Source organism: Nuphar pumila, chromosome 4 (assembly GCF_984573655.1).
Source record: "Nuphar pumila chromosome 4, dmNupPumi1.hap1.1, whole genome shotgun sequence".
Classification (NCBI taxonomy): Eukaryota; Viridiplantae; Streptophyta; class Magnoliopsida; order Nymphaeales; family Nymphaeaceae; genus Nuphar; species Nuphar pumila.
Genome location: NC_143252.1, coordinates 16,874,222 through 16,889,775, shown reverse-complemented (window position 1 = coordinate 16,889,775; position 15,554 = coordinate 16,874,222). Strand labels below are relative to the sequence as shown.

The following is a 15,554-nucleotide window of genomic DNA, read 5'->3' as shown; positions in this document are numbered from 1 at the left end:
ATACCCCCGAGGGGAATAAGTAACTTCAATGCCTAAAAAATATCTTAATAAACCTAAGTCAGTCATTTCAAAGTGAGTTTTAAGAAGAGATTTGATATTTGCAACTCCCTGTTTGTCGCCTCCGGTGATGATCATATCGTCCACATAGAGAAGAAGAATAATGATGCCTGCATCAGATTTCTTAACAAACAAAGCAGTGTCAGTTAAACAAGGTTGAAAACCAATATCAAGCATAACATGACTAAATCGGTCATACCAGGCTTTTGGAGCCTGTTTAAGACCATAAAGAGCTTTTTCTAGACGAAAAACTTTACCCTTAGGGATACTAATACCAGGTGGGGCTTCCATGTATACTTCTTCAACGAGATTCCCATTCAAGAAAGCATTTTTGACATCTAATTGAAAGATAGGCCATGTTTCTAACTGTGGTCATACGGGCCACAGGAGCAAATGTTTCTTCATAATCGATGTCATACTCTTGGGCATATCCTTTTGCTACTAAACGGGCCTTATATCTTTCCAGGGTCCCATCACTTTTGGTTTTGACTTTGTATACCCACCTACAACCTATAGGTTTCTTACCCGGAGGGATATCTTCTATCGTCCAAGTATTGGCCATTTCTAGTGCATCCAATTCTATTTTCATGGCTTCTATCCATTCTATATGATTTTTTGCTTGAGAATAGGATGATGGTTCAACATATGATTGTATTAATGTAATGGCGGCCCTATACGTGGGTGAAAAAGATTCATAAGACACAAATTTTTCTGGAGGTTTAGAGATTCTAGACGTTCTTCTAGGTGAGACTTCAGAGTATTTTTGTAATGCACATGGAAGATTTTGCTCTCTACGTCTTGAATATTGTAGACTAACATCCCTATGGATTTGCTCTTCATTATCATCATTTTCAACAACAATAGGACTTTGATCATTGTCAAGGTCACATCCAACATCGCATTCATTGGATTTTGAAGTTGGATCAATTAAAAACGAGTATTCAGTGACATCCTTGGATTTTTCAAATTCAAAGAAGCTTTCTTTTTCCAAAAAAGATACATTTCTTGACACATATAATTTGTCATTTTGAAAATCGAAACACCTGTAGCCTTTTTTATTATCAGCATATCCTAAAAAGGCACATGAGATTGCACGAGGAGAGAGTTTGTCATTTCTGTTGGTGAAAACAAAACATTTGCATACAAAGACTCTTAATCTAGAATAATCTGGAGTTAAATTAACAAGCTTTTCTATTGGAGTTGTATTCTTTAATGAGGAAGATGGCATCCTATTAATGAGGTAGGTGGCAGTTAGGACCGCTTCAGCCCAAAAACTTTTTGGAACTTGATTTGCAATTAGCAATGTCCTATTAGTTTCCATAATGTGCCGATGTTTGCGTTCGGCTAGGCCATTCTGTTGTGGAGTGTGTGGACATGATCTTTGATGTGTAATACCATGTAAATTAAGATAGTCTTTGAATTCGTTGGACATAAATTATCCCCCTGAATCAGTGCGAAAAAAAGAAATATCATTTTGAAACTTATTTTTAACCATTTTATGAAATATTTGGAAGTTAGCAAAGACATCAGATTTATGTTTAAGAAAATAAATTCAAGTATGTCTAGAAAAGTCATCAACAAAAATGGCATAATATGTATAACCACCTTTGGAAATAACTGGTGCGGGGCCCCAAACATCCGAATGTATTAACTCAAGTGGTCGTGAGGAAACAAAAGTTCTACTAAGAAATGGTAACCTTTTCATTTTGCCAAGAATGCAGTCTTTACAAGAAAAATTTTCAGAATTACAAAATTTTTCCAAACTTGGAAAATATTGAATTTTAGACATATGAGGATGGCCAAGCCTTTTGTGCCATAAATCCAATTCTAATTTCTGAATATTATAACAAAATGCATTCTTGGGTAATTCCAAAAAGTCCATGTAATAAAGTCCTTCTCTATGGCCTTCCCCAATCAGCTTCCCTGACTGGCGATCCTGTACCCAACAACCATGAGAAGAGAAGGAGATATTACATCCATAATCAGATATTTGCGAGACAGATAAGAGATTCAAATTAAGTTTAGGGATATATCTAACTTCTGGGATAAAAAATCTTTTGGATTTTTGAAGATTTTCAAAACATCATGTTCCTTTTACTTCAAGAGATGTGCCATCGGCTGTAAAAACCTTTGACACACTTGAGTTATTTTTAAGACATTCGGATAGACTATTAACATTTGGGGTCATATGAAAAGAAGCACCAGAATCTAAAAGCCAAGGAAAGTTACCTGGACCGGAGAAAGATGCAACTGCCGCTCCAGTTGAGGCTTCGGTTGAGAAGGATACCCCTTTGAGAAGAGGTTGAAGGATTTTCATCAGTTGAGCCATAGACACAGGTGCATCTTGATCTTTTGACTCAGATTCAACAGATGCAACTCTTTTTTCTTCTCTTCTTTTTAACTTTGGACATTGAGGCCTATAGTGCCCCGGTTCATGACAATGATGACAAATAACTTTTCTTTTATCAAAGTCGTCGTTTTGCCTTCCAAAATGAGGCGGCTTGTAAGTACGAGTATGATTCCCCAGTCTAGATACAGCTAAAACGGAGTCATCATCAACTTTTGGAGTATTTTTTCTAAGTCTATTTTCCTCCATAGTGAGCTCTTCTAGAGTATCAACAATAGAAGGAATTTTTCCACGATGTAAAAGGACCGATTTGGTGGATTCAAACTCCGGCCTTAGACCATTCACAAATTGATAGAAATGTTTCATATCGAGTTGCTTTTGGCGAAGCTCGATGTCTTCGGCACAATGCCATTTGGGCTCAAGAAGAGCCAACTCTTCCCAAAGTTCGGACAACTCATTATAATATTCTCGAATAGTTTTATCTTTTTGAGTCATTGTCCGAACTTTATCTTGTAAATTGCATACATGTGCAATATCTTTAAGGGAATACATGTTTTTGAGGTATTCCCAAGCCTTATCGGCATGCTCAAACTTAGCTAGACTAGAGCATTTTTTAATGTCTATGCTATTGATGAGCCATGACATAATTTTTGCATGCCCTATCCTCCATTCTTTCCATTTCTTTTCATAAGTGGCTAACGCCTTACTCTTCTCTTCTTCCGTTAGAGGAACCTCTTTATCACCCTCTTTCTTGGTAAGAGATAGTTTAGGTTCCAAATCGGAACCATCAACTATACCCCATAAACCTTTTCCCCAAATGTGGTGCTTCATAATCGAAGCCCACATTACATAGTTAGTATCATTTAGCTTCATAGGAATGATGGTGATCTTATCATTGTCATCCATCTTTTACAAGGGTAAGAGAGGAATAAATAGGAGAGAAAGAGAAAAATAAAAGGAAAAGAAAAAGAGGTAGACAAAGGAATAAGAGAGGATACAAAACCAAAATTTTTTGTAGCACAAGTTCGCCTTTCTTCAAACAAATCTTCTTGAGTCAAGAACAAGGTGATGAAACACCTTTTGTAAATGTGGCACAGAAATCGAGGCGGAAGCACTTCAAGATCTAAGGATTTCGTAGCTCTGATACCATGTAATGAAATGGTGGTCTTCAACAAATGCACAAATAACTCACAAACAAGTGTCTATTGGAGACACTACAAGCATGACCCTTGAAAGGGTATAAAAGGAAGAACACTTGAAAAATAAATAATACTTTATTCATGAACAAAATACTTAAGAAGCATTGCAGTTTACATTGAAGGGGTTCACCCCTATATATACAAAAAAGTGGAAGAGAGAGGAGAGCTCATTTTGAGCTCTCCAAAAGAGACTTGGATTCCAACGTCTCTTAATATAGCTGTTGGACTATAGTCCAACAGCATTTATTATTATAGCTGTTGGACTAGTCCAACAGCATTTATTATAGTTGTAGTCCAACAGCTATTTGCACAGTCAAGTTCCATGGATCAAATATCTAGTTTCTATTGAACTAGATGCTAAAAAAGAAAATAAAGAAAAATAATAAAAGAAAATATAATAATATTAAATAATATATATATATTACAATTTACATTTTAACACAGGACACATAAACAATATAAATAACAGTTATTTACAAAAATATCTTTAACATTATCTGAAATCTTATTTTTTCACACCATTCCAGTTCAAGAGAAACAATAGAATGGGAAATAAATCTGCAAAAATCAGATTAAATTCAGAGATAGGCATCTTCATCCAAACATCAAAAAATCCCAGAGCTTGTAAGCTATGCCACAGGAATGCTCCAATTTCCTCATGAGAAACTATAAAAAAAGGGTGTGCCACGTCTTTTTAGGTGTGTCTTCACATTACTTGTAAGTAATCTAATTACAACTAAGCATTCATGACCATTCAGGATGCCCAGAATTACAATGAAGGACAAAAGCTAGCAGCTCTCGATTGCAGTGCATGAAAAAATATATGTACTCACCTGAAGTGCTGCATTGCGCTTAGAACGAGACATGTGACCACCATGTTCAATAGCATTATGCCTCTGGGATAAAAAAAAGATATACAAGGAACACAATTAGTATATAGAAAAATACATAAGACAAGTTTCCACAATATTATGCAATAAAGGTAATACTTCTTCATTAATAACTATATATATAATTAGATATCATACATAATTATAAAAATAAGAACTACACCTTCATTTCAGACTCAGATGTGAAGACAACAAATTTCTTTGCAAGGCATGCTTCATCTTCACAAAGAAAGTGTTCTTGTCTAAAATGTATCTGCACATAATGTGGAATCATTAAATTTACATACAAAGTTCAAATTAAGCAGTTTAACAAAGCCAAAGATGTCTACTTGGAGTTCTTAAACAGACACTTGCCTCCAAGTCATCATAGTTTTTATAGTAATCATACTGCCCTGGATGCATCCTAAATTTTCAGAAAAGATCAAAATCATTAAAATGAAATATGGTGACAATCACATATATCTTCAAAATGTGTAAACAAATACCTTTGACATATATGGCAAGTATAATGTTCTCTAGACATATGCAAGTAAAGCTCGTTATCCCCGTAAAACCGCTTTCTACAGAAATCACATATTGGGTGCCCAGAAAAGCCACCCCTATCACTTTCACTGCCATCAACCTCAGAATCACCGGTACTCATATGCCTATTCAATTGGCTCCTGGAATAGAGTCTTTGCTCACAGATAAACACCTGCTTCCAAATACCAAATAGCATCAGCAACATCAACGACAAAAAGTAAAATGTGTGTACCACAACCACTTATTATAATTTGGATTAAGCAAATTGAAACTTAAACCAATCAAAGAATGAAACCAATAATTCTTCACCACTTTTCATTCTTTTAAGTTCCTGATACATCAATTATCAATCAAATCATATTCTTCCTATTGTGGCATACAACAATGTCCACAACAATTATAAGCTATGCGTGTATGCATGTATATAGGTATGTCTGTGAGTGTACATGTAGGACTGGTTGTGCACACTCATGTGTGTTCACGTATCCAATGAAAATTTTTGGCACCCAAAATTAGAGCCCATCTTAAGGCCTAGGCTACAGTTAATGGGATTGGAGCCAAAACTTGGCTAAATCTTGGCCCATCCTATGACAGGTACTAAAAGGCTATCAGGCTATCAGGCCCTATAGACAGGTCTGACCCCTATAATTGGGACCGTTTCCCAACAAGATCAACTCCTGAACCATGGGATAAAGAATCTAGATCCAGGATTGCAGTCAATGCGTTCATTTGGTTCACCCATTTATGTGAGAAATGACCCATTTTCATACAAAAACAGACATTTTCCCACATGCATGAAGTAAACAGTCATGTGATGAGACCCATCATTTTAGTAATATCAATGTATTTCCTACGAAAACAGCTTCATTTCCTCCTGTTGGGGAAACATTTTCCCACCCTCCCTAGTTAATTTCTTAAAGAGTGTGCCATTCATATGAAAGGTGCTTCCCTTCCCTACCGGTTGAAACAAACAGGCCCAAAGGGTAAAAATATGGCTACTATGACACACCACGTAAGGAAGTCAACGAACACGTGATGATTAACAGTACAAAATGTATAAGCTTATTCAATAGTTGCTACTTAAACATCGGTGCACAATAAGGCCATTTCAGGTCCCCATAATGCAAGTTGTCGAGTAATATGTTTGCCCTAACTCCTAAGATGTTCAGGGGAAAAAAAGAAAGAAGAAAATAGAACATTATTAAAGTAGGTTCTGAATAATGAAAGACCTGCACACCATAAGATCAAGAGAAAGATACATCCACTAAACATAATGAGATACTAAGCATATCAACCAACAAAAGCCCTACAAGCAGTGAAAGACAGATTGAATACTCTTGCAAGAGCTTTGGTGCTGATCTTCCTACAAACAAGATCGAAGAATCCATTAACACAAAAACTTTTTCCTACTATAAAAAACACTAAACTCACACTCATTCAGATTTTAAATACAAAATAAATGTGCATTAATCTGATGAAGGATTGAAACCTATGTTGTAAAAATCCCGTATTATCAATGTATAGAACACCTGCATGATAAGATAAATCTACAAAATCTGCTTACATAGATTATTGTATAGTATCAGTCTGTATGGTATGCATGCTCCTGGCAAGAAGTTTTAGAAGTCCAGCCAGTTTTGACCAGACTTTTAGCGTATAGGTGGCAACTTTGACCCATTGTCACACCCAAAACTCAATCTGCACTTATCCATTCCTCAAAGTTTGAGATTTTTAATGATTTTTCCCTTATCTGACCCTAGAGAGTCCAATTATTACAAGATCTTGGAATAGTTCCCATAATCAAACCCTAGAGAGTCTGATTATTGCTAAATCTTGGAGTATTTGGATTAATCCGACCCTTGTATGCTATATTTGTGTGAGAACACTTATTTTCCAATCTAGAACATTCCAAACATGAGCTGAACACAAGAAGGCCACTTCCTAGAGAAGGTCATTGATATTTGATGACTTTAAAGGGCTTCTTTCTTGGGCTGGTTACTCAGAGCCACATGAAGGACCACTTCATTTATTTTCAATGTTGACATATTTAACCCAAAAGGAAGAACTCTCTAACAGTAGTTGTACACATACTAGTAATCCAATGTTGACATATTTAGCTCTAAAACGAGAACTATCCAATAGAATTATACACATCCATTCAAAAGAATTTGTTAAAAGCACCACCAGTTTTGGCCTTAAATCCAACCATACTTGTTTGTGATAGGACACTGGTGAAATCCCCTATAGCTGTCAATGGGTCGGGTATCCAACACATCAGGGTGTACCTGAACCCACCCAAATAATGTCAGATTCAGGTTCGGGTTCAGGTTTTTCAGGGTTAAGAAAAAGAAATCCCAAACTCCAATCCTTATAATTTCAGAAGCTTATTTTTAGTAAAAGTACATATAAAATCATTACCCAAATCCGGCCCACATATTACTCCTGTTGGTTTTGGGGTGGCCTGAATAATATTGAAGTTGGCATTTTTTATGCACATACCTGGATATCTGGGTCGGGTCGGGTACCCGATACATACCTCATCTGTTGACAGCCCTAAAATCCCCAAACACCAAAGGATAATATACTTCCAGTAAAGGGAATCTCAGAAATGCAGCTAAACTATGCAGTGAAAATCACGCTACCACACACAAAAAACATCATGAAGGCTCCAGTGCCCTGAACACCCACAACAGCACAGGAATCTGAAAGATCAGGTAAGTTTTGGAAAGTAAAGCAACCAAAGCTTTCCCCAGCTACAAGAAACACCTATATCAAAAAGCAACCAAAGCTTTCCCTAGCTACAAGAAATGTCTATTCTTTTTGCTACCAAACACTTTGGCAGTGAAGGAATATAACTGAACAGGAGAAAATGGTGTCTAAAAATGGAAAACATATAGATTAATAATTGTGTCTACGGCATATCTAAACAGACAAAACATCAATATCTTCAGTATTGAACTATATTATTGAAATTCATCTATGCCTTCACTCTTTTACTTCAAAGGAAAAAGGATTTTGTATTTGAAAAAAAAACTTCAAAAATTTATTTTAACAAATGTTGCTGTATTAGGCATGGCAAGTGATAAGATGCTGTCTACTTCCCTTTTGACTAAAAAACATGCATAAAAGCATCTAATGCTCTGAGAAGATACACTGCTATCATCTTGGAGCTAAGACCCCCTTATATGTAGATTTACCACCTCACATATTCAGTAACAAGTCTTTATTGCACGAATGCCACCTCAACAGATCAATTATACTAGTTCATTTCACCTTTTCCCCTTTTCCCGGGAAGAATGTAGCAAGTGATACAAATGAGTTAGATTTCATCATACATGTTACAGAATCCAGCAGTGTTATCAGTATCGTATCGTACAATACGATACAGTGTATTGCAGTATCGCTGGTCCATGCATGGATTACTAATAGCAAGTGATACAAATGAGTTAGATTTCATCATACAATACGATACAGCGTATTGCAGTTTCGTTGGTCCATGCATGATGAAATCTAACTCATTTGTATCACTTGCTATTAGTAATCCATGCATGGACCAGCGATACTGCAATACGCTGTATCGTATTGTACGATATGATATTGATAACACTGCTGGATTCTGTATGCTGCACACATACATACACATATCACACACAAAGTCCCAGCACCGGCATCTAAAAGTGCCAGTATCAAACTGGTAATTTAAAATCTCCCAAGAAAAAATCATTGCCCAAAAATAGCAGAGACCAATACTAGTGATTATGATACAACTGTTATACATCATATCAAATGATATCTTTGAGCATGCACACCCAAGCTCTAATGTGCACAATGCAAATTAGAAATTATTAGTTAGAGATGCATTATAAATAAAAAGGAAGAAGCACGGCTATAAACCATTGTCATCATGCAAGAAAACAGCTGCAAGATATCTATGACAAAAAAAATATACATTGAAAAGAACATTACAACAGAAAAGGATGAAGCAACATTAAATGGTAAAATTAGTCTCACCTTCCTTCCTTCCAAACAAAGGACACACATAAAAGTTTTGTGCCTATGAAACAAATGCCTCTTTAGCTGATCAATGTTTTTAAATGTATCCCTTCTTTTTGAGACTTCATTTCCTTGCACTTCTGACATGGATTTTTCACATATACTACAAGAGAGTTTGCACATAGCTTTGATCATCTTGTAGTGATCTACATCATCAAAATATGCTTGTGTATCTTCATGGTACCAATATGAACCGACTTGACCTTCAGTACTTCCAGCAGAAAACCTGCCAAAATCACTGATTACCCTTGTGTAATCTCCTAATGCCTGTCATTTAAAGAGTAAGAAAAAGAGCACTCTGAAGTTAGTAAAAACAACAACATGAAGCCAACCAGGCCCGGACCTAAGAGATTTGTCATTCCCATTGAAAGATGAGGAAATATCACTCAGAAATCAAGCAGATAGTATGATGTACAAACAGATAAAATATGAGAAATGAATCATATAAGATTAGTCAGACAGGAAATGGATCACATGCGATACTATAATTGGTGGTAAACAGATACACCAAACAGCATCAATCAGTGAAAAAATGGACCACATACTGAATATATAGAAATTTTACAGCTGAAAGCAAGCCTTTCTACCTTACCCTTTTCAGCCTTAGATTTCACTTGAGAAATTTTTCTATATTATTAAACTAATGAAGCAGTATATAGGTGTATGTGGATCCATGCACATTTTTTAACGGTACACAGAAGGACAACCAAACACGTTATACACAGCCATATGTATTCAAAGTCATATTTAATACAGTGCCATGAATGAATGTATTTAAGATGACACATACATCTAAGAAAACACTAGATCCACTTTATGTGAGCATGTGTAAGTTAATGTCAGCGTAACGGGTATGTATGTGTATTGTGTACTAAATGTATAATGTGTGTTGTGCAACATAAAATCATTATTTACTGACCCCTTATCTAATCAATATCATGTTCCAACTTCTGTCTAGTTGAAGCTTATTCCCCATTATTTGCAGACATGAATTGGTTTAGAAATCCTATTCAGAAACCTAATGCTTGTTTTCTTGCAAAGAGCATGCCTACAAACAAAAGATATTACATTCTTTTTTAATAGAAGTCCCCATCCCCCCAATCTGCTCTGTTTTCTGACCGCCAGAATTTAACAAATAGTTGAACTCATTGTTCTCGCCTACTATCCAAGCCTGAGCTGAGAGTCTGCCTCATTAAGGCTTGTTTAGTACGTTAAAGCTCATCTTAAATATAATCATATTATATAAGACATACAATGGCATTAATACAATATGATAAGGACAATGGGGTTTTTATTCCGCTTCTTTTTTTTCTATCAAGTATAGATTTGAACAAAAGAAACCATCATCTGTTGATAAGACAAACAACAAGGAGGCATTCTCTGAGAAGCTCGACAATCATCCTGCATTCTCTAACAAGATGAGCCCCTCAGTTGCAAGACAGGTGCACTTCTTCCTCATCTTCTTCTGGAAGTTTCAAATCTGAGACCCATTGTCTAACATACCACAGTTCGACCAGAGGCCATAACGATGGTTGGGTAGGGCTTCCACTATTTCAATGTTCTCTCCTCTCCATCACCAATTATAAAAATGTGAATCTTCCTTTCAAAAATTACTTGTTATGATATCAAAGTGCTTCTCTTTTCTTTGTTTACTAAAGAGGTTTTCCTTTTATTTGTCTCTGTTTTCTTTGATTCCCCAGTGATTAATCATGGGAGGAAATCAAAGCACAGAGAGTCTGTTAAGTGCGCTTATTTTCCTTCCAAGTTCGACCTTGTGCTTGGCTTGTATAATCCAAATGAGTTAATGAACCCTAGCTAGAGATTTTCATGTTATAACGAGCAAGCTTGAATAATATTATTAAAGCTTGAGACAAGCTCAAACAAGCCAGGCTTGAGGTCAATCGGCTTCTATGCAGCCTGGGCATAAGAAAGTGAGAGAATACCCTCTACAATTAAACTATTGGTTTCATTTAAATTGCACAGGCTCTTACTTGACCATTGTTCATGATTGCCAACACTATAGCAGCAATCCATCTAGCCTACTGAATACTAAGGAAATACTCTTTTGGCCCACTTCTTGTGTGTGGTCATCATAGGCAATTTGAACTACTAGCTACTGTAGAAGCAAGGAAAACATGCTAATGTTGCAAGAGTTGGTTCATCAATTAGATAATTCAATGACAAGGATGCACATGATGATGTGTTGTATTTTGATAGCAAAGATAGAGACGGAAAAAAAATATATAGGTTATTAACAACTCACCTACACCCAACATTATAAGGTTGATCTTCTCTGCTAAGAAGAATGGTTTCCAAGGGGGCATCCTAAGAAACACACACCAACCTTCTGAAAATGAAATTTCTCATGCTTCTTAGCTGGAATGCAAAAGATGGATCCATAAAATTTATGGGTTTGACATGCAAGGAAACAACTGGATTACCAGCATCCCGCTCAACAATAGAATATAGTCATACTAGGTGAACATATTCAAAATAAAACAGAGGGAGAAGAATAAGATGCCAATGCCCCACCACAGTGTTATGGCAACATCGAAGATGGAAATTAATAATTACAATGATATCCACCACCACCACCTCATACCGTCCACTTGAAGTTGTGATAATTCGTCCATAACTTCACCCTTCCAATTACCCAGGTCACAATTCCAACTAGACGATGCACCCAGGGGCGTAGCTAGGGGGGGGCAGGACTGGGCTGTAGCCCAGTCCTGCCTCCCCAAACAGTTAAATTTTTTTTTTTTTTAAAAGCCCAGTCCTAGCCCTGCCCTGATTCCATATGAAATAGATTTTTATCCATTTTTTAGCCCAGCCCTTACTGCAGCAAATAGTTTGATTTGTCCATATGAAATAGATTTTTATTAATAATTGTAGCCATTTTTTATTTTATCTCAAAAAAAAAAATTCGGGGCCGCTGCCCCCGAACCCCCAACTATCACACAAATAATTTTTTTTTCTACACCCCTGTTTGCCCCCCCCCTCACATGAATCCTAGCTACGCCCCTGGATGCACCCATTGCACAGCAACACCCAATACTAAATCTTCACCTCGCACACAATCCAAATTAGCAACAATATGTGTTGTCCTATTCGCCAACCATTTAGCTTTCCGCTATTAAAAGATTGCAGATTTATGTAAATTTATCAAAGAAGTCACAACGATCGAACAGACAACCATAATCATAACAACGGCAACAACACAAACAGAAAATAAAGGGGTTTTTTTCTACGAGAAAACCCGTAATTCTCTATGAATCCCAGTAAAATTCAGGAGAGAGAGAGGGGTTGACGGAAATCTCATGCAAGTTGACAACAATTCATCTTTTGAAGCAACAAATTAGAACACCTGATCTGACCTTTCACCAAAATAAGCAGCGAAACCCTACGTACGATATTCAAACGCACCGCCTACCGACTCGGAAAGCAAAGAAAAGAAAAAAACCACGAAGCGACGAAGAAGAGAAGGTAGGGGGTGAAGGATGGGATACCTTGGTGACGAAGACGGTGGGCGACTCGATCTTACAGATGCAGCAGTGCTTGTCGCCAATGATGAAGCGGAGGCGGACGACGCACGTCGAGCAGACCTCCCGGTGGCCGCAGGGACCATACGCCACCCACTCCAGGGGTTCCGCGCACACCGCACAGCAATCGTCCATCTTCTTTCTCCGGCGAGAAGACTGCTAGAGGGTTTGTACAGGGGCGAAGGGGGTGATTCGGGAATCTGATCGGCTGATGCTTCTCCGACGCTGATCGTCTCTCTCTCTCTTTGATTGGTGTTGGTGGGAATTGTTACTTAGGTTACATACTTATGATGGCTTTGGGCAGCCTTCTATAGAAATTGGAAAAGAACGGGACGGAAGATTTTATCTTATTCGAATAAAAAGAAAATTACTTCGCTGACAATAAGATGACCCCAAAATGAAGTTCGTTCTACTAATAGTGCCAGGTGTTCAAACTTAGGATATATATTTCATTTAAGAATAGGGGTGTCAATGGGTCGGATTTGATTCAATCTAGGTAGAACCAGACCCAGACCTGATTTGAGATGCTGGTACGGGTTAAGACCCGGGCCCAATCAAACCCACCTAAAGAGAAACCATACCCCAATCTTATAAGGATACATGAACCATACCCGGTAAAATAAAAAAAATTATCCTTTTTTACATTGAAAAATAGTGAATCTTTGTCAGAACCCGGGTCAGTTCTGGGTCTGATATAAAATTTCACAAACCATACCCAGCTCCATGTATTAATTGGATCCTTCAGGTCTGACCCGAATTCTAATTAGACTTTCTTATTTATCACCAAACCCTGACCCAATAGGGTTTGGTATGGATTGGGTCTGGGTCAAACCCGACTCATTGACACCCCTAATTAAGAAATATAGTTTCGTTGACAATGCTGCAGTAACATCCACGTGTTCATAGACAGCTGGCAGTACTTATTTTAAGGGTATTCTTTCATTTTCTGGTTTAGTTTAAATACGTAATTGGGTAATGTAAATTTGTTGGGAAATGGGAAGTTCTTATAACCGACCATCACGTAGATGCTTCGCGGGAAGTAGGGGATGCAAATCGTTCAGGTACGAGGCCGGTTCGTGTATGATCGGAATCGAATCTGAATGTTTTAGAGAACATCAAAGTCTGAGTTTGGATCCAAATAAGATCCGATTATGTAAGGTTGAATCCTGAATTGAAACGTGTGGTAATACTGAATCCAAGAAAAGAAGACTGAGATCAATGTTTTCACATGCAAAAGGTGCAAATGCACCTGATTTATATCTGAATATAAATCCAACTTGAAACACTGATCCGAACCAGATCAATATCCCAAAGTAATCCAAATATGCAGATATGAATCCAGCCAATATAATATTCAGCCTTATATGAATCCGTATCCAAAAATAAATTGCTGGATTGTGATGAAAAAATCTGACAAAACCCAACCAGTTTGCATTGCTAGAAGGAACCGTATTGTGCTTACTGTGAATTGGTGGCCAAAGTTTGTATTTGTATCGGATTCCATAGCTGATTGGTTCGGGTAATTCATTTCCACGAGGGAAAACAAGACTCTTCTATGTTTGGCGGTTTTCGATGGGTTAGGATGGAATTAACCAATATCTTGTTGGAGTTGCACATGAAATACTTTTCGTTGTTTATATTTGGTCCATCCAAGTCACCGCACCCAACTTGACACCAACCAACCCAACCCTGTGCTTGACGGGGGGACAATGGGGCCCCCGCCCCACCTCGCCCCGTTTGGATTGGGGATGAAGGTTAAAATCTATCCCCGTGCGGGGATGGACTTACGCTTTCCCCCGCTCCGTCCCTGGTCCGCCTCGTCCCCAATCCTTCAAGGGATGACTATAGACCGATGGAAAAAGGAGCCCCGCCTCGCCTCACCCCGTTTGGACTGGAGATGGAGGACTTGAAACGGGGATGGAGGCGGGGGTGGAGACCTTGTCCCCCCCCCCCCCCCCCCCCCCCCCCGATTCCACTGCCATCCCTACTAATAACCCAATTACATTTCAAGTGGGACTCTCTCTCTCTCAAAGCAGTAACAAATATCTCCTTTATCTTTGAACATATTGCAATGCTATTGTGGTATTTTCAAAATCCGATGAAACAAAAAAATGTAATATTTTCATAATTTTATATTTAGAATATCACAATATTAACATGATATTGACACTTTTTAAACTCGTTTTATATTTTTTATATGCTTCTATCTAACTTTTTTGCTTTATATGTTTCTATTTAACTTTATGCATATACTTATTTTCAAATTTTACATGTGCTGATACTTTCCCTAAAAAACAAGCTTTTCAACAACATATTGTAAGATTTTCTCTATGGAGAACATTTCCAATAGCCTCACTGATGGCAACCTAATATCATATTCTTTTTGCATCATAATCTAAATACATTAACTACTACCTTTTTTCATCCTCCAATAAATACTTATAACAAAAAAAAACTAAATGTTTAGTAGCGAAATGTGCAAATAAATAATTATCATCCATGATAATTCTTATTTGCTCCAGCTTTTGTATTTGTGTGTCATTTTAAATGTTATTTTAACTTCTCATGTTTTTCAATGTGTTAGCAACGGCAAAGGCTCCTCTACTGTGATTTATGTGCTATATTTATGTAGATACTAAAAATCTACTAAGAAAATATTTTCATTGATTTTAAATGTTTTTTAATATTTTTTATTTACAAAACTCTCCTGTGTTAAAAAAAAATGATCATGAGATCGCCCGTTGGTACGAGTCATGGTCGTTCCCCACTAAATAACGTGTAACCCAGCAAGGTTGAGATTCTTTCTTTGGAATAGCTTTTTCTAACCTTTAAGGATCCCTTCAAACCACCTAGAGAGTAAGCCCAGGTGGTGGACCCACCAAGGCTCAAGCAAGCAAGGAAAAAAGTGTACGAGTTAAAGCATAACAAAGGAAAATTCTCATTTGAA

At 37.2% G+C, this 15,554-nt stretch overlaps 1 protein-coding gene across 1 annotated transcript in view; it reads right to left on the bottom strand.

Moving 5' to 3' along the window:
• LOC149839520 (uncharacterized) overlaps positions 1 to 12,890 on the bottom strand; it is a 56,406-nt gene extending 43,516 nt beyond the window's left edge. Inside the window, exons 1-6 of the mRNA XM_090002589.1 lie at positions 12,575 to 12,890; positions 9,027 to 9,335; positions 4,979 to 5,187; positions 4,848 to 4,896; positions 4,657 to 4,746; positions 4,437 to 4,499 (exon numbers count right to left, since the gene is read on the bottom strand). Of these exons, the coding sequence (XP_089858715.1) occupies positions 4,437 to 4,499; positions 4,657 to 4,746; positions 4,848 to 4,896; positions 4,979 to 5,187; positions 9,027 to 9,335; positions 12,575 to 12,742 (888 nt within the window). The 5' untranslated portion in view covers positions 12,743 to 12,890. The remainder of the gene's footprint in view (positions 1 to 4,436; positions 4,500 to 4,656; positions 4,747 to 4,847; positions 4,897 to 4,978; positions 5,188 to 9,026; positions 9,336 to 12,574) is intronic.
• Positions 12,891 to 15,554: the final 2,664 nt, after the last annotated feature.